Genomic DNA, 18973 nt, shown 5'->3' with positions numbered 1-18973 from the left:
TAGTCAGAAGGAGACACAAAAAAACTAAGTGGGAGGTAACGGTCAAAGATTTTGACCGCACGAAAGTGCAACGTTTGGGCTTTTGCGAGCAGGTGGTGGAGAGGGCGGGCAAAAGTGAGAAAAGTTCTATCGCTTGTGCAAAACTGAGCACAACTAAGCAACCAGAGGCACAAAAATAGAAAACCCTATTACTTTTATATACTTTATATATCATTTTAATATTATTTTTATGGACTAACCTATTAATTTAGTGTCTAGTGTCCTTTTTTTGCATGTTTTTGGGTTCCCAAAAAAATCATACCTATCGAAGTTCAAACACAACAAAACTTCAAGAGGATTTTTCTGGAATATGTGTGACATAGAAGCTTATCATTTTTAGTTCTAAAATCATTAGCCACCTCGAGAGCTCTATCATGGGATTCCTTTAATCTAGATAATTCTAGAGCAAAGGTTTCCCCAAGAGATTCCTTGGTGGTTTGTTCATTTTCAAGAGCTTGAGATAGCTCCGCGATCTCATTAGGGTAATCACGCTCATGACCTTCCATTGTCTCAATGGTGGCCTCATGCTCCTCAAGATGAGCTTCCAACTCCTCAATGTATTTCTTGCCCTCGGTGTCAATAGATATGATTTCCAAGAAGTTGGAACAAGCAAGTTTATTCTTATAAAGAGATTTAAAAATCATTTCACCCTTAATTTTTAAGGATGCAATATTATCACTCTCTTCATCATTATCCTCATCCCCATTATCATCAACATCATCATCATGAGATATATTGGGATTCAAAGTAGGAGATACCTTTGAAGCCTTAGCCATAAGGCAAAAGTGAGTAACAATAGATGATGATGTATGATCCCTTGAAGCATCATTCAAGGCCACAACTTGTTCCATGGAGTGATGAATTTCCTCTACATTGTTAGCACAACAACTCGAGGAAATAGATACATTTTTATCATGGCAACAAGATATAGGAAGCATATCATCATGAGATTTAGTCAAGCAGTTTTTACATGATATGAAAGGACTATCAACACAAGCATGTAAAAAATTTAGAGTGATCAAAGTGTTAACGCCCAAAGATGAAGCATTGCAATAATATAGTGGTGAAGGATCATCAACAATAAGCCCACTATCATCATTGCAATGATCTCCACTACTCGCCATAGCATTACCTTGTGGCAATCCACATGTAGGTGAAGTAGATGAAGTTGAGAAGACCACACGACCGGAGGTGGAGGGAGAACAATCATTCCCACAAATCTTGGACATACCATATTTATCTTGAAGCTTTGTCCACAACTCATGAGCATCCCGAAGTGGCATGTGTTGAAATATAACTACATTGCTCAAAGCATCAAAAAGCACATTAGAAGCTTGAGCATTGAGATAAGTGTTTTTTCATCCTCTAAAGATATATTTTGAGAATCCTTTGGAGGATAAAAACCCATATCTACAATTCGCTCCAAGTTTGGGTCCATGACCCTAAGTGATTAAGCATGCAAATTACCCAAACATCAAAATTTGTGTCGTCGAAACTAAGAGTGTCAGAGAATCCTAAACCCCTAGTCGACATCCTTACTCTCTAGGTGGTTAAACCTAATAAAGAGAGACCTAGCTATAATACCAATTGAAAGGGCGTGGATGTCGCCTAGAGGGGGGTGAATAGGCGCTTTAAAATAATTACGGTTTAGGCTTGAACAAATGTGGAATAAAACTAACGTTTAATTTGTCAAGCACAAAACCTAAAATAACTATGCTCAATTATGTGCACCAACAACACATGCTAAGCAAGATAAACAACTAAGTGATACCAAGATATATGACAAGAAACAATATGGCTAACACAAAGTAAAGTGCATAAGTAAAGGGTTTGGGTAAGAGATAACCGAGGCACGTGGAGACGATGATGTATCCCGAAGTTCACACCCTTGCGGATGCTAATCTCTGTTGGAGAGGTGTGGAGGCACAATGCTCCCCAAGATGCCACTAAGGCCACCGTAATCTCCTCACGCCCGTGATTCCACTAAGGGACCCTTGAGGGCGTTCATCGAACCCGTACAAATGGCAACCCTTGGTTACGGTCACTGATACCCGTACAAATTGCTCGGGGCAATCTCCACAACCTAATTGGAGACTCTGACGCTTGCCCGGAGCTTTACACTACAATGAGTGAGCTCCGAGACACCACCAAGCTTCTAGGACGCCAAAGCATCCACGAAGAACAATCTCTAGGGTACTAAGTACCAAAGGGTAATAAGCTTCTCAACTTCTCACTTCGAGGAATCACCGTGCAGAACTCAAACCGATGCAAAAAAAAGAACTCCAAGATCTAGATCCAAGGGGTTCCCCTCACATAGAGAAGAAAGTGATTCGTGGAGAAGTAGATCTAGATCTCCTCTCTCTTTTCCCTCAAGATCTAGCAAGAATCATTGGAGGGATTGAGAGTTAGCAAGCTATAAGAATGTCAACCATGGAGGAAGAACACGAGCTCAAACAGTCAAGTTAGTCCAAGGGGGAAGACGACCCCCTTTAAATTGTGGGGGAAGGAATCAGACCGTTACCCCCATTTACAGCCCGCGCACAGCGGTACTACCGCTGGCGAGGCGCGGTACTACCGCTGCCTCTAGCAGTACTACCGCTGGCGAGGAGCGGTACTACCACTCGCGAGGAGCGGTACTACCGCTGGCGAGGAGCGTACTACCGCTAGGCCACAATAGTAAAGATATTACTGTCGGGCCTACCACCGCTTGGAAAAGTATTCGCAAAAAGTACGACGAAGTACAACCGCTCACAGAGAGGTACTACCGTCCCGAACCGGTACTACCGCCCACCCGGAGCGGTACTACCTCTAGGGAGCGGTGCTACCGCCAACCCGGAGCAATACTACCGCTTGGCACAAGCGGTACTACCGCTCGCCACTGAAACATCCATAACTTTTGCATATGAGCTCCGAATCGAGCGAACCCAAGCTTGTTGGATTCACGACGACAAGAGCTATCCAAACAATGACCTCTCATCCTCGTCGTCGTTTTGAGGCACTGTCTCGTAGGTTGTGCATCATCTTCTGCATCCAATGCATCACTCACCTTTCTCTCACTACTAGTAGGTTTAGCTGGTCCAGATCTACGAGGAGTATGTGTCCTCTCACTGTTAGCACAGTTAACTGGTGTGGCACCCTTACCCTTATCCCACTCTTTTCGTGGCTACAACACCTGGATTTCAATTTTAGCGAAACCTTTGCGAGTGTTCAAACAAAAAAGAGTTTCTAGATGCTCGTCGCAAGTTAGTGACACAAATTTTTGCTCACACCTATTAAATATCTCAGGTCAACGACATCGGATTGGCTCCAGGGATAATCAGAACAGAGGGATTTGCATAAATCCTTAAACAAAATTATTGTTTCTACCACCTTTGATAGCAAAATCCACATAAATGTTGTGCTTTTATACCTCGCAGATAGCGAGTTTCCATTCTAACTGCGAGCAAAAAGGCAAGCGTTGGATCAATCCTACGGTTAGGCAGGCAGTAGTTCAGACAAGCAAGCAACAATTCATGTGCCCATTGGTCAAATACTAGACATATTCTCCAGTTAGATCGCACATTTCAAGGGGTGTGAGGCTTACCGAGTCGTAACCCATGAGTTCTTCACTGCTCCTAGTTCGACCCAATCCTCCCCACGATGGATGGGACGAAGATTGATGTCCCTCAACATTGCCCAAGCAAATGCAATTAAATCGGCTGCTATAACTCCACCCTCTAGTTCCCCTCGATCCAGTACAATCTTGGGCCACGGAATGCGACAGATCAATGCACCGTGGGCGAGGGTGCATGTTGATTATAGGCTAGATTGGGGGACGGTGGTGGGCTGGCTGGGTAGGGTTTGTGGGAGGGGGTGGTAGGTGTGGTGCGGCGGCGGTGGCAACAGGGGAAACTTCTCGGGCACGGGCTGTTTGAGATGTGGTGAGAGAGAGAGAGAGAGAGAAAGACGTCCACCTAGACAGGCCCCACCTGTAGTTAGTTGCCCCCGCCCCACTAGTCAGGATATGAGTCGGCCCTAATAGTCAGAAGGAGACACAAAAAAACTAATCGGGAGGTAACGGTCAAAGAATTTGACCGGGCGTAAGTGCAACATTTGGGCTTTTGCGAGCAGGTGGTGGAGAGGGCGGGCAAAAGTGAGCAAAGTTCTATCGCTTGAGCAAAACTGAGCATAACTAAGCAACCAGAGGCACAAAAATAGAAAACCCTATCACTTTTATATACTTTATATATCACTTTAATATTATTTTTATGGACTAACCTATTAATTTAGTGCCTAGTGACAATTTTTTTGCATGTTCTTGGGTTCCCAAAAAAATTCATACCTATCGAAGTTCAAACACAACAAAACTTCAAGAGGATTTTTCTGGAATACGTGTGACATAGAAGCTTCGAGAGGCGGATGAGAGATGCACCAGCGGCCCACAAGCTTGAGATGCGCGCCCCTTAGGCGGCTCCACCTAGTCTTGTGGGCCCCATGGCCCTCAGTTTGACCTATTTCTATCTCCATAAATACCACAATATTCAGAAACCCTCGAAGAGAGACCCGAAAGAATTTTATCTCCACCGCAAGCCGCTACTCTTGTGCAATCCAATCTAAGACCCAAAAAATCGCCATAAAGTTTCATTGTGTTTGGAGTTCTTTTGGTATGATTTTTCTATGAAAGAAAGAAATAGGCAAACAAACAAAAACCCGCAATTGGCACTAAGTTAATACGTTAGTCCCAAAAATTGATATAAAATGGTATATAAAGCATACAAAATTGATAATATAATAGCATAAAACAATGAGTGATTATAGATACGTTGGAGTCGTATCAATGGCACCCTACGATGACTGAAACCCACCGAAGCATCCCCGACATGTAAGAATTCACAATGGTAATTAAGATGTAGGAAGGTGCAAGCATGCTAGTGGTGAAATACCTGCACTGTGGAAAGAGGTGAGAGGGTCATCATTATGTTCTCCGAAGAAATAATTGTCATAATTACTCCATGGATATTGGCCAACAAGATAGCAAAGAGCCCCATGTGTGTGACAAGCTCTCTATATCCATGAAGATAATGAACATGCAGAGAGAGAGATCATCAACCACATGTTGTTGTGGCACCCTAACGTCATCTGGTTCAAGGAGGTGATTAAAAATTATGAATGAAGACTATATGGAGGTGACCCGATTGACTACCATCAAGTACTACCATCTGGTCAATCCGATGATGATGGTGGGATCACGTTGTTGCAACCTCACTGTGTGGGGGGAAGAAGAAGGTTCTGAGTGGCTTTCGATATTTTTATTGTAGAAGTTCTCTAACACCTTATGGTCCTAGTGTGTTGTTTTAAAATAATGAGGGAGCAACAAGGGATCAATTGAGATATTCTCAAATGATTGGCTCGCTCGCGTATTTAGTTGGCTCTACGAGGCCTCACATTTCGTTACTGTAAGAAAAATAAGTCGGTTTGTTCTAGATCTGGAAGATGGACATTGGCATTGCTCGTGGGATGATAATGTGCTATTTGAAAGGTATTGTTAATTATAGAGTTCACAATACCGAGTACCCCCAAGGGTACTCAGGGGTTATAGTGATGGTTCTGATGGACTTAAGACCACAAGTGGTTACATGTTTACACTTTGTGGTAACGTTGTTTATTGGAAGTCTTGCAAGTAGACCATCTTAACAAGGTCAACATGAAAAATAAAACTCGCGACATTAGACACAACCACTATTGAAGTAGAGTGGCTTCACGAGCTCTTGGTAGATTTGTTGGCGGTAGAAAACCCAATACCAACATCCTAATCAAATGTGATAATCACAGTGTCAAATTTATGAGAAACTCTGAACTTCTAGTATTGGACTATATAAACACATCTAAGAATCTGGCAGACCCCTTAAGAAAATAGTTTATCACGTAACGTGATAGACAATGCATCGTGCGAGATGGCTTTGAAACCCACTGCATAAGTTATCCATGATGGTAACCCAGTCTATGTGATTGAAAATACCGTGAAGTAGAATTGACGAGACATGCTATTGGTTAACTGGGAGGGGAGTGTATATTTTATGAAGACACACTCCATTATGATGCAATTCTCTCCTAATATGTGTGTCGATTGATCTTTATTTTAGTGTGTTCTTAGTGGCTTGGGTATGCCAAGATGTTGTCCTACATAACATTTTTATAGACACAACTAATGAGTTAGACTGTTAAACACCGCATACTATGAGAGTTGAGTGCCTTCTGGTAAACTCATGAAGAGACCTCGGAGAATGACATATAATCTCCTATCCACGGGGAAATCACTCGGTCGGGAGCCTAGCATCGATCAAGGCTTTACGAGAGACTTATTTGCATCACATGCTATTCAAGGCATGGTCAGTTGTTCAAGTTGTAAACGAGTGTCGTGTGAAGCTCTAGGTTCATCAAAATATCGGTATATAAACAATGTTATAAAACTATAGGCAAACTCTATCTACCTTTGGGATCAGTGATGGATTGCTGGAATTATTGGGTCTCTTGACTATTTATTATTTCCAATAACTCCTGAAATCCTAGAGGCTCATATGCTCCTTTCATGACAAGAGGAGTGTGGAAAGTTTAGTCCCATCCTAGTTGTCAGGGATTGTTAGCAATTGATATTATTTGTATACAAAGTATAAATATGACATCTTGACAACAGTGAAGTCAGATGAGAACAAGACTATGAAGAGGTGGACCGATCAGAAGATTGTGCCGTCATCCGTCTTGGATAAAAACCTTTCTGACCACCCGCTCTAATCACATATACACAGCATCGAACAGCGGTTGATACTCTATTCGTTCGGTTGTTAGCAATCGATCAACAAAGGACCAGGTGTCGGGCCCATGTTAGGGCCAGTCCTTGCATTGTATAGGCGGAGTGCAGTCTCAGGGGCCGCGGGCAGAGCTGGCGTTGCACCACAAAGTACACGTATAATACAGCATTGTTCATCCAGCGATTTCGGGTGAATACTCCCTTTTATCAACTAGAGATTACAGGAAACCCCAACATATTTTGTTAGACAACACATGCTACACAATCAGCAGCAACACCAATTTCAGACTCAAGCAGTAGCCTGAATACAAACCTCTCGATGTACATTTCTACACTCTTCTTAACACAAAATGCCACTCAACAATCTGGTGCGTGTTCAAGAAACAAACAAGGTGGAAGATCGCAAACACCGCTTCTGCACATACAGATATTCACAAGTTTACTACATGGCGTATACTATCTCCCCGCTGCTGTCCATGTCGATATCGAGGTCCGAGTCCAGGTCATCCATATCGTCGTCGAGGTCAAGGCCGTCAGGCAGGAACTTGTTGATTCCGAGGGCGCTGGCCGCCGGTATGGTGGCCTCTGCCATTATCTGCATGATCTCGTTCATGTTCTGCATCGGTTGGTCAGGCTCCTCATACTGGTTGCTCACCGTGGGACCGTCCATGAGGTCAGCTGGGAGGTTCTTGAGGAACCATGGGTGGTTCTTTATCTCAGGTATGGTGATCCTCTGCAAGCTCAAATAGCACAGGCGTTATCCTGATTCCTGAGAGCGGAACGGGTGAAACCGTGTGTGTGTCGATGGAGTGAGTGAGCACTCACCGTAGCTGGGTTGGCAACAAAGATCCTTGAGAGAAGGTTCCGGCAGTCCATGGGTATGTGAATATAGTCCGGAATCGAGTACTGAACGCCTAATATTTTCTGAAAATTGTGCTTGGTGTTTAGCTGTTTGGTCATCTGACTGCAACTAGTGGAATTGCTAAGCCAACGGCTGGCGGCATACCTGAATTGTCATTTTGAAATTCTTGGGATTTTCTGGATCCTCGAAAGGGTAGGCGCCAACCAACATCACGTAAAGGGTTACGCCACATGACCACACATCGGCAATCTCCATTCAGAGACAAATTATTAGTGCTTGAGCAGAGAACAGGAAGTACTTCAAATGTTTTTTTACTTTTTTTTTTAGATTGAGAAGTACTTTAAATGGTTGCTCCTCAAGACCATGAACTACTCATGCCAAAGAAAGGTGGACGGAAGATTCATAAAGCAAGTAAAGCTTTTGTGGCCGACCAAAATGATTCAAGTTAGGCAGCAGATGTTGGCAGAGTATGCATGATGTTGGCAGAGTATGCATGAGACGGTTTAAACTTGATTTGAAAGCGCCAAGGTGGACGCATACCTTGCCATCGTATTCTTTCTTGATCAGAACTTCAGGGGCAATGTATGCCGGAGTTCCAACAGTTGACTTTGGTTGAGAATGAAGAACTGATGACTGTAAATTAGAGAGGAATTTCTGGTGTAAATCTTTTAAAGATCTGGTATCCATCACAAATTTCTGGTGTAAGATGGTTCACATAAGCAAGCAGTCAGGCACCGCTCCACCAGATTGATTAATAGCACAGAATACCTTGGAATAACCGAAGTCGCATATCTTGAGGCGAGGGGTGGTGCTTCCATCCAGCAGAGTGTTCTCGAGCTTTAAGTCACGATGGCACACTTGCTTGACGAATACAACAGATTCATGTCGTCAATTGCACAGAAAACTACATAGAAAGGTGCAATCATGTGGTAGTAGTATATATAATTCGGGTAACAGCTGGCTGATACCAATCATACCATTGAATGGCAGTAGCTAACTCCAGATATCAGTTGCTGGAAAAAGAAGCGAGCCTGAACATACACACACATGAACTGAGTTAACAAAAACGACAACTGTGCCGTCATACATACAAATCTTGAGTCGGGAGAGATACCTCGTCGACGCTGAATCGACCGGCGGTGCAGATGCGGTCGAAGAGCTCCCCGCCGGAGGCGTACTCCATGACGATGGCGAGATGCGTCGGCGTCAGAATAACCTGAAGAGCAGCAAACACACAGAAAGACAGAGTTTGTTCCTCGCATCATTCCACCAGAGTCCACATATAACCGTCCAAGGATCGATACTGCAAGCCAAGGCGATTGTACCACCGATCGTATGCTCACCTCCTTGAACCGGATGATGTTGGGGTGCCGCAGCGACCTGTGGTTGATGATCTCCCTCTGCACGTTCTCGTCGATCTGCGCGCGCACACGCACGCATCAAACTTGTAATGAATAGTAGTATCAAAAGCCATGGCTCTTGGTTCGGCGTGCGCGTGCGGGAAACTGGGAATAAATAATCGAAGCGTGGTGGCCGATGCGGTTTGGAGGTGGTACCTTCTCGCCGCGGTCGATGTACTTGACGGCGACGAGCTCGCCGGAGGCGCGGTTGCGCATGAGGCGGGCGACGCCGAAGTTGCCGGATCCGATGCTGCGGACCAGCTCGTAACGGTCGCCGTCGAGCATCACCGGCACATCGCCCATCGTCCCCCTCTCCATCGCCCCCGCGCCGACGACTCTACCGCCGCCCAAGACTGACACGGAGGTCCCCGCGCGCCCCCTCTCTCTCCTTATCTCGCTGTCGAACCTTTCTTCCTAACTCTGGCCGCGCGCTTTTGTCAATTCTTATTGCCGCCACTATCTGCATTCTGGAGTACTGCTGCTACAAGAAGAGAGGAGGATGACGTCATGGGGCGTGCTTATCCTAGGCTCGCCTTTTTTTTCAGTTGACATTCCCTCCTAGGCTCGCCTGACTAGCGGGCCCACCTGTATCATTGAAGCAGTCCAGGAACACGGTTTTATTTCAAAAAAGAAAAAATCCACTCACGGCTTTCAATCGTACTGGAGTGCGGGCCCGGGTGCGGGCTGTCATGGTGGGGCACCTGAGTCGGTATCATGTGTATGTAGCGTGTGCAGACAAGATGGTGGGAAAAAGGCGGGGAAATATCTCGAGGTGGAGGCGTGGAGCCGTAGCCGGGATCAAATTATACTACTCCCTCCGATATATTTTTACTGTACGTATTAAATTTGTGTCAAGTTAATTTTACAAAATCTTTACTTATAATAATTATAATTATTAATCTATATCTATACCCATACCCCTAATAATAAAGGGGAAACGTTACTTTTCAACCGACGGATCCTGATTTCGCGTCCACCGTCTCCTTTATTCGCCACGTGGCCGGGCGGACGAGCCATGACCCGTTTCCTAAAACAACTCCATTGTTTCTGCAACTTGGAAGTAGTTGCAGAACGAGGGACCCAGGCATGGCGACGACGGCTTCCACGGGAAGAGCTCGCCGGTCGCCCCGCCGCCGGCCGCCTCGCCGCCTAGAGCTCGCCAGCCGCCCCGCCGGCTAGAGCTCGCCGGCCGCCCCGCCCCGCCGCCAAGAGCTCGCCGGCCGCCCCGCCGGCCAGAGCTCGCCGGCCGCCCCGTCGCCTAGAGCTCGCCGCTCGCCGGCCGCCCCGCCGCCTAGGTAGTGGTTCTGCAACTTGAGCTTTGTTGCAAAATTTCCTGAAACATGACCCTTGTTGCAAAAAATTCTCCCGCAAAAACGAAGAAAAAAATCCTGCAACAAGCAAATTGTTTCTGAAACTCGACCGTTGTTTCAGGAATTAACAGATCCAAAGTTTATTTCTTGCAACAAAGCGAAAGTTTCCGCAACTCGAGCGTCGTTTCAGAACCATGCGGCGGGGATGCAGGGCGTTAGATCGCCATCCGACGGCTAGCTAGGTGACGGATAATTTTTAGAAATCATCCAGCGGATGCGTAGCGTTCCGGCTATTGCTTCCGTCGGAAAACCCACCGTGCTATTTTTATAAAAAAAGCCCCTGTAATTTTTGTTATTCAACCCACGCTCCATCATTATTTTAATAAATCAAAATGATTATAAAAAAATTAAAAGCGTATGGTTTTTTTTCTCCCGTTGCAACGCACAAGCCCTTTTGCTAGTAATAATAAAGCGGCTATCGCTTCCGTCGAAAAACCCATCGCGGCATTTTTATAAAAAAGGCCCTGTAATTTTTGTTATTCAACCCGCGCTCCATCATTTATCTGCAACGCAAAAGAAAAAAATGATTCGCTGCAAAAAAATTATACCCGTACGCATCGCCTCCTCCCGTCGACCCTGGGCCACCCTAGCTTGTGCCCAGGCCACCGCCACACCACTCGCCGCCGCGGCCGACCTCTACCGGCACCGTTGCCGATCTCAACCCACCCGCCTCCGCGGCTGTACCTCTCCCTGCTCACTTCCCCCGTTGCGGCGCTCGAGCGCATCGCGTCGACCCTGGTCCACCCTGGCCTGTGCCCAGGCCGCTGCCACACCACTCACCGCCACGGCCGACCTCAACCACCACTGTTGTCGATCTCAACCCACCCGCCTCCGCGGCCGTACCTCTGCCCGCTTGCTGCCCCCGTTTCGGCACTCTTGCACAGCTTCTGGATCAAATCAACGCGATAGCTACAGTGACTCGGGATGATGCGTCTGCTAGATGCAGAACTGCGGCGGCGCGCGGATAAGGCGCGGCGGAGCGAAGTACTTGCAGGTGGAGGCGGGCCTCCATGGTTCACACTGGGAACTCCGAGGTTATGGCGCGGCAACGGCGACTCCTTATGGCCAGATATAGGCGCCTAACCCTTGCTCCCCTCATCGTATCCCCTCCTCCGGCAGGAACTCATCATCTGGCGAGATCCCCTCCCCATGCCTCCAACCGTGTGCCAAGCACCGGTAAGAAATTTTGTTTTGTGGGGATTTGTTTGCTGATGAATGAATGTATTGAATGTAAGATTGTATTGTTCTAGAGACGGAGAATGGAACACCACCTTCAGTTTGTCATCTGATCCCACATTCTCTAACCCATGAGTGAAATAACATAACAGTCCATTGATCAATTCACGTAGCCTCTTTCTTTTGCTTTGATTGTCCCGCTCAATTTCTCATCATGGTGGAATTAACAATGGACGTGTTGATTTCTCAATAAAATAGGATAGGACTGACTACAGTAGTTAGTTAGCTTATTATTTTAATAAATCAAAATGATTATAAAAAGATTAAAAACGTGTGGTATTTTTTTCTCCCGTTGCAACGCACGGGCCCTTTTGCTAGTCTAATAATAAAGCGGCTATTGCTTTCGTCGGAAAATCCACCGCGGTATTTTTATAAAAAAAGCCCCTGTAATTTTTGTTATTCAACCCGCGCTCCATCATTTATCTGCAACGCAAAAGGAAAAACCGATTCGCTGCAAAAATTATACCCGTACGCATCGCCTCCTCCCGTCGACCGTGGGTCACCCTCGCCTGTACCCATGCCGTCGCCACACCACTCGCCGCCGCGGCCGACCTCAACTGCCACTGCTGTCGATCTCAACCCACCCGCCTCCGCGGCCGTACCTCTCCCCGCTCACTGCCCCCGTTGCGGCGCTCGAGAGCATCGCGTCGACCCTGGTCCACCCTGGCGTGTGCCCAGGCCGCTGCCACACCACTCGCCGCCGCGGCCGGCCTCAACCACCACTGTTGTCGATCTCAACCCACCCGCCTCCATGGCCGTACCTCTGCTCGCTTGCTGCCCCCGTTTCGGCACTCGAGCACAACTTTTGGATCAAATCAACGCGACAGCTTCAGTGACTGGGGATGATGCGTCTGCTCGATGCAAAACGGCGGCGGCGCGGCGGAGCGAAGTACTTGCAGGTGGAGGCGGGCCTCCATGGCTCACACGGGGAACTCCGAGGTTATGGCGCGACAACGGTGACTCCTTATGGCCAGATAGAGGCGCCTAACCCTTGCTCCCCTCATCGTATCCCCTCCTCCGGCAGGAACTCATCATCTGGTGAGATCCCCTCCCCATGCCTCCAACCGTGTGCCAAGCACCGGCAAGAAATTTTGTTTTGTTGGGATTTGTTTGCCGATGAATGAATGTATTGAATGTAAGATTGTATTGTTGTAGAGATAGAGAATGGAACACCACCTTCAGTTTATCATCTGATCCCACATTTCTACCCCATGAGTGAAATAAGATAACAGTCCATTGATCAATTCACGTAGCCTCATTGTTTTGCTTTGCTTGTCCCGCTCAATTTCTCATCATGGTGGAATTAACAATGGACAGGTTGATTTCTCAACAAAATAGGATAGGAGTGAGTACATTAGTTAGTTAACTTATTATTTTAATAAATCAAAATGATTATAAAAAGATTAAAAGCGTGTGGTGTTTTTTCTCCCGTTGCAACGCACGGGCCCTTTTGCTAGTCTTTACCTAATAATAAAGAGGCTATTGCTTCCGTCGGAAAACCCACCGCTGCCGTTTTTTAAAAAAGCCACTGTCTTTTAGGTAATTAAACCCGCAGTACCTTTTTATGTGTTACGAACAGGAAAACGTTTAATTTTTGCAGAGAGCCCCCTATGGCATTGGATAAGAGAAACACATCTGGGCTGACAAAAAAAGCACGAGAGGGATATCGCTTCTGCCCTCATAATCCCACATGGATACTTCACAGATAATTTCATCACTTTATATACATGCGCCTTGGTGATTTTACAAGAGGCAACAGAAATCAACAGAGGAACAAATTCGAGAAGAATAAATTGGAATGACACGAACAGAGGTGGAGCCGCGAGACAGAGGGGGTTAGGGGCGAAGGAAAGGGGTTGGCATCGGCGATGCATAGGTGGAGGTGGGGCGTCGGGGTTAGAGGATTCAGGCAACTGATGGGGTAAGGCTTGCCGGAGACGCAAGAAGCACCATGGGGGGGAGAGAAAAGAGAGGAGACCGGGGGTAGGAGTACCGGCTGGCGCTCGGGCACTGGAGCTGGCCCCGTCGCCCCCAGTCTCCAGCAACCCTCCACAATGGCCCCGTAGGCCGACCTCGCAGAAGCACACCATGGGAGGCGGTCACGAGGTGCAGAGGTGGGAGGCGGTGGAGGAGCAGAGGAGGAGGGAAGTGTCGGCGCCATTGGAAGGGGTAGTCGGGGAGATTGGGGATCCACTGGGGCTCTCTCCCCTAGCGGCACGGGGTGGAGGAGAGGAGGGGGCTGGGGATCGGGCTAGGTTAGGGAATTTAGGAATGGGTAAGGCTGGGCCTTGGCAGGCCTAATGGGTTGTGCACTACTACTCTCTCTCTTTCCTTTAATTTCTTTCTCTAAATTCTTTAATTAAAAATGTGTGGTATTATTTTTTTCCCGTTGCAACGCACGGGTCCTTTTGCTATCTTTACCTAATAGTAAAGAGGCTATTGCTTCCGTCGGAAAACCCACCACGGCATTTTTATAAAAAAGCCCCTGTAATTTTTGTTATTCAACCGGCGCTCCATCATTTATCTGCAACGCAAAAGGAAAAAACGATTCACTACAAAAATTATACACGTACGTATCGCCTCCTCCGGTCGACCCTCGGCCACCCTGGCCTATGCCCAGGCCGCCGCCACACCACTCGCCGCCACGGCCGACCTCAACCGCCACCGCTGCCGATCTCAACCCACCCGCCTCTGCGTCCGTACCTCTCCCCGCTCACCGCCCCCGTTGCGGCGCTCGAGCGCATCGCGTCGACCCTGGTCCACCCTGGCGTGTGTCCAGGCCGCTGCCACACCACTCGCCGCCGCGGCTGACCTCAACCACCACTGTTGTCGATCTCAACCCACCCGCCTCGGCGGTCTTACCTCTGCCCGCTTGCTGCCCCCGTTTCGGCGCTCGAGCACAGCTTCTGGATCAAATCAACTAGACAGCTACAGTGATTGGGGATGATGTGTCTGCTCGATGCAGAACGGCGGCGGCGCGGCGGAGCGAAGTACTTGCAGGTGGAGGCGGGTCTCCATGGCTCACACGGGGAACTCCGAGGTTATGGCGCGGCAACGACGACTCCTTATGACCAGATAGAGGTGCCTAACCCTTGCTCCCCTCATCGTATCCCCTCATCCAGCAGGAACCCATCATCTGGTGAGATCTCCTCCCCATGCCTCCAACCGTGTGCCAAGCACCGATAAGAAATTTTGTTTTGTTGGGATTTGTTTGGTGATGAATGAATGCATTGAATGTAAGATTGTATTGTTGTAGAGATAGAGAATGGAACACCGCCTTCAGGTTGTCATCTAATCCCACATTCTCTACCCCATGAGTGAAATAAGAAAACATTTCATTGATCAATTCACGTAGCCTCTTTGTTTTGCTTTGCTTGTCGTGCTTAATTTCTCATCATGGTGGAATTAACAATGGATGGGTTGATTTCTCAACAAAATAGAATAGGACTGACTACATTAGTTGGTTAGCTTATTATTTTAATAAATCAAAATAATTATAAAAATATTAAAAGCGTGTGGTATTTTTTTCTCCGGTTGCAACGCACGGGCCCTTTTGCTAGTCTTTACCTAATAATAAAGAGGCTATCGCTTCCGTCGGAAAACCCACCGAGGTGATTTTACAAAAGAGTCCTTACTGTTTATGACATTAAACTCGTAATATATATTAAATATTTCTTAAAATACTCATATATTTTAAACCGTAACTCCAAATTTAACATATTATACATGGAATTTGATTAGAAAAATATGTAGAATTTAAATATGATATTATTTTATCTGTTAAACGTTTAATAAAAATACTATCTAGGGTGCAATCTTAATAAATAAGTCATTATTCGTCTTTCTTTCATACCGGTACTCATCCGGGTTGGGGATGAACACGTCAACAAAATCAGGATTAGAGATGAAACTGAATGTCACTTGACTGATTCTTTGTACGTATTAAATCTACATGCAAGCCGTGTTAAAATAGAAGACCTGTGAAATTTTGAACTGCATTTTTGTAGGATAAGACCATCTTTATTTGTATCGTAACTACAAATTCTTAAATTATAGACATTTTTTATAAACTAATAGCGTGTGGTATTTCTTTCTTACGTTGCAACGCATGGGCCCTTTTGCAGGATCGACTACATTAGTTAGTTAGCATATTATTTTATAAATCAAAATAATTATAAAAAGATTAAAAGCGTGTGGTATTTTTCTCTCCCGTTGCAACGCACGGGCCCTTTTGCTAGTAATACTAAAGTGGCTGTTGTTTCTGTTGGAAAATCCGTCGTGGCGTTTTTAAAAAAAACTCCTATTTTTGTGGTAATTGAACCCGCAGTCCTTATGATAAATTAACGAAGCGGTATAGTAGGCGAGATAAAAGAAAAAAAGAACAACCGCACGCACGACCCTGCCTCCGTATCCAATCTCGACCTCCACCCCGCCTCGCCCCTCCTCACCGCCGTCGTTCGACATCGTCGTGCCGCCGTTCTGTCGGCTTCGCCAGAAATCCGTTTGTCGACATCTTCCTCCACCCCTGGTGATGAGCGGCTGAGCTGAGTCAGGCACCAACACGCGGACATGTCATGGTCATGCGAGAGTGGGGACGGGCTGACAGAGGATGACGACTTCAACTTGGGGAAACAGAACATGGGAAGCGAGGCCGTAGGAGCAGGGGCCAGTAGGCAGCACAAGGACCTCGACAGTGCGGAGGCGCCTACTAGTTCTACATGTTCCTCTCTCTCCCTTGCTCTCTCTACTTCGATTCAACCTTACCGGTCTGCCTACTCGACATACCATGCACATCATAAAGACCGACTGGTTATGGAGGTGAGTGTCCCATCCATGACAAGCATAGAGGTGAATTCAGGATTGTTCGTCATAGAAGCTACCTATCTCATTGTGATTCCAGAATCATATGTTATTATGATTTGAATTGCACGACCATTATGATAAGTCAATTGCAGAGTACATAAGAATATAGACTGTTCAAGAAGTTCGTCAGATGAAAGATGCAGTTGGACATGTTCCTGGACTAGCTATTGTGTTGATACGTGATTTAATGTGCAGGGTTGTGATGAAATTGGGATAAAATCCTTATTATCGGAGTTGCCTGGGAACTGTAAAGAAGATGGGATGATGGATTCAGTGCCAAGATTCAACGAATATCCATATGTTCATGGCCTGCTTGTTCAGCTACCACTACCACAAACAATGCATTTTACTTTTCTGGATGCAGCCCTAGAAAGGAATTATGTTTCGACTTTCTTTATGTCCATGTTTTGCTGGTATAATGCACCATCAAGCTTTGTTTTTATATGATGACATTGTGTAAATCAACATATGGATGAGGAAAGTATTCTTAGTGTAGCTTCCGACAGTGTGTGAGCCGCTTAATCGAGAGAGGACGCGGGGTGCTGATGCTGGAGCCTCCTCAGCTAAAGAGGACTCGCCGATGTTCCATGACGCCGCTGCCGGAATGCACCGATGTTCAAACACCAAATCACAGGTTTTTTCCGGCGCCTGTTTACTTTTCCTTCCTCTGCATAATTGAGCGCAAGCTTCCGACCTTAATATAGACTTTTGAAAACATTATATTTCATGCTTGCACATTACTTGAAATATACTTACACGGCATAGATTTAGCGGATTTATATAATACTATAATACTATTGTTTCTGTAAAAATATATTTTTAACTTCAAATTATATGCTGGGTTCAGATTACTTTCTTAAAAACCAAGAGCTCTTTTGAGGTTTGCAGTAGTGTGATTTGCAAGAGGTAGCCATAGTTCTTCGGAAACTAGAAGTGTTAGGAAAGAGAGTGGAACAGATTAAACTGAAGCTATGTTATTAAATATTACCTACTTTTACTTGACCATTGTTGTGAACCCGTCCCGCAATCTGAGAATAATGTAGGATGTGGAGAGAAGATTTATGTTTACCTGTAACTGCTAACTTTGCTTACATTTCTCTATGGCCGCAAAGTTCATGCAGTAATAAGTACTTCCTCCGTTCTTAAATATAAGTCTTTTAAGAGTTTTCACTAGAAGACTATATACGGATGTATATAGACACACTTTAGAGTATAGATACACTAATTTAGCTCCGTATGTAGTCCCTAATAAAATCTCTAAAAAGACTTATATTTAGGAATGGAGGAAGTAGTATACATACTTTGCTCACAATATACTCATCTGCTGCAATGTGATAGTTCCAGCTAAATTTCTTCACGTATAAATCAAATTGTGTTACTTCTCTTTGTGTAAATCTCGGATTTTAGATCTTATGAACATGGCTTTTTATTTCAACAAGTCTTAATTTAAATCTGTAATCTGTTGCAATATAGACGGATCTTTGCAAATCCAACAAAGTGGTGGGTATATATACAACATGAAGTTTCTCAAGCTGATAGAGCATTCTTCTCCATGGTTGTGACATGATCATGGCGCACATATATGTAATACTGAATGTCCTCTGCTATCATTATGAATGGTTGTGCTGTTGTGTAAGTGATTTCTTAAGTGTTGTGTTGTAACACATTACAGTAAAAGATAATTGTGTATGAAGAATAATATTACAGAGTCAGGCAGCATTTGACCTTAGTTCTGACCAAATTAATCTTTATTTATGTGTCAAGTTGCGTGTCAAACATCACTTCATGTTGTAGTGCGGTTTTTTTCCTTTAAAAAGCCAGATTATGCAATTTAGCTGCACAATATGTGTCACTTTTTTATTAGTGGTGAACGGGAGATAAGGAAAGAGAAGGGAAATATAGTAATTCTAGCAACTAACCTTTGTTCCGTTGCAAAACACGGGAGTTTGTTTTATTATGTTCATCAGAAGTCTTTACGAAGAAGTTGGGACCTCATAGAACTAGTCGAAGCACCATCGGTGGCGACGTGCCATAGCAACCCGAAGGCACTACCAAGACGGGTTAGGATCCTCTACAGTATTATATGATACAGTAAGCTCATTGTCATGTGGGACCTGACCCCATGTGTCATCGCACTACAGCATCATACAGTACAGCAGAGGATCTCAACACCTACCAAGACCACGCCATCGCAAACCGCAATCCCGATATGGAGCCACCTCGCACCCGCTGAAAACGAGTTGCTGGCCAAGTCGCCTTGGGGCCCACAACCGCCAGGGCGCTAGATCCGACCATCAATGGCTTACCAGATTCGACTTCACCAATCCAGGGACCGCCCGACGAGAAGGAGGAGCCCACGAGCTCGAGTCCCCCCGCCCTTGGGCCCGCCTATCGCACGGGTCACGCCCAGCCGCAC

General features: G+C 45.8%; 2 protein-coding genes across 2 annotated transcripts; one reads left to right on the top strand and one right to left on the bottom strand.

The window, feature by feature from the left end:
• Positions 1-7010: 7010 nt before the first annotated feature.
• On the bottom strand, positions 7011-9540 carry LOC123396786 (serine/threonine-protein kinase SAPK9-like). Its single transcript, XM_045091613.1, has 9 exons — positions 9245-9540; positions 9032-9106; positions 8803-8904; positions 8666-8719; positions 8457-8549; positions 8229-8321; positions 7833-7937; positions 7652-7750; positions 7011-7559 (listed from the first exon to the last, which is right to left on the bottom strand). Exons 1-9 carry the CDS (start codon positions 9404-9406, stop codon positions 7269-7271), a joined length of 1074 nt encoding a protein of 357 aa, XP_044947548.1. The 5' UTR covers positions 9407-9540; the 3' UTR covers positions 7011-7268.
• A 6538-nt stretch (positions 9541-16078) lies between these two features.
• Positions 16079-18281, top strand: LOC123396785. The gene is made up of 4 exons (XM_045091612.1): positions 16079-16512; positions 16753-16970; positions 17054-17191; positions 18031-18281. The coding sequence occupies exons 1-4, from the start codon at positions 16264-16266 to the stop codon at positions 18122-18124; spliced, it is 699 nt and encodes a 232-aa protein (XP_044947547.1). The 5' UTR covers positions 16079-16263; the 3' UTR covers positions 18125-18281.
• The last annotated feature ends 692 nt before the right edge of the window (positions 18282-18973 follow it).

The sequence above is a fragment of the Hordeum vulgare genome, chromosome 5H (genome assembly GCF_904849725.1).
Source record: "Hordeum vulgare subsp. vulgare chromosome 5H, MorexV3_pseudomolecules_assembly, whole genome shotgun sequence".
Classification (NCBI taxonomy): domain Eukaryota; kingdom Viridiplantae; phylum Streptophyta; class Magnoliopsida; order Poales; family Poaceae; genus Hordeum; species Hordeum vulgare.
This window is presented reverse-complemented; position numbering and strand designations above follow the sequence as displayed.

Excerpts from the sequence above, each read along its gene's own strand:
- LOC123396786 (XM_045091613.1), bottom strand. The coding sequence starts at position 9,406 with ATGGAGAGGGGGACGATGGGCGATGTGCCGGTGATGCTCGACGGCGAC. Across the intron at positions 8,905-9,031 it reads ACATCATCCGGTTCAAGGAG|GTTATTCTGACGCCGACGCA; the intron begins GTGAGCATACGA and ends GCTGCTCTTCAG. Across the intron at positions 8,322-8,456 it reads GCGACTTCGGTTATTCCAAG|TCATCAGTTCTTCATTCTCA; the intron begins GTATTCTGTGCT and ends TCTAATTTACAG.
- LOC123396785 (XM_045091612.1), top strand. The coding sequence starts at position 16,264 with ATGTCATGGTCATGCGAGAGTGGGGACGGGCTGACAGAGGATGACGAC. Across the intron at positions 16,513-16,752 it reads AAGACCGACTGGTTATGGAG|GGTTGTGATGAAATTGGGAT; the intron begins GTGAGTGTCCCA and ends TTTAATGTGCAG. Across the intron at positions 16,971-17,053 it reads TTTATGTCCATGTTTTGCTG|CTTCCGACAGTGTGTGAGCC; the intron begins GTATAATGCACC and ends TTCTTAGTGTAG.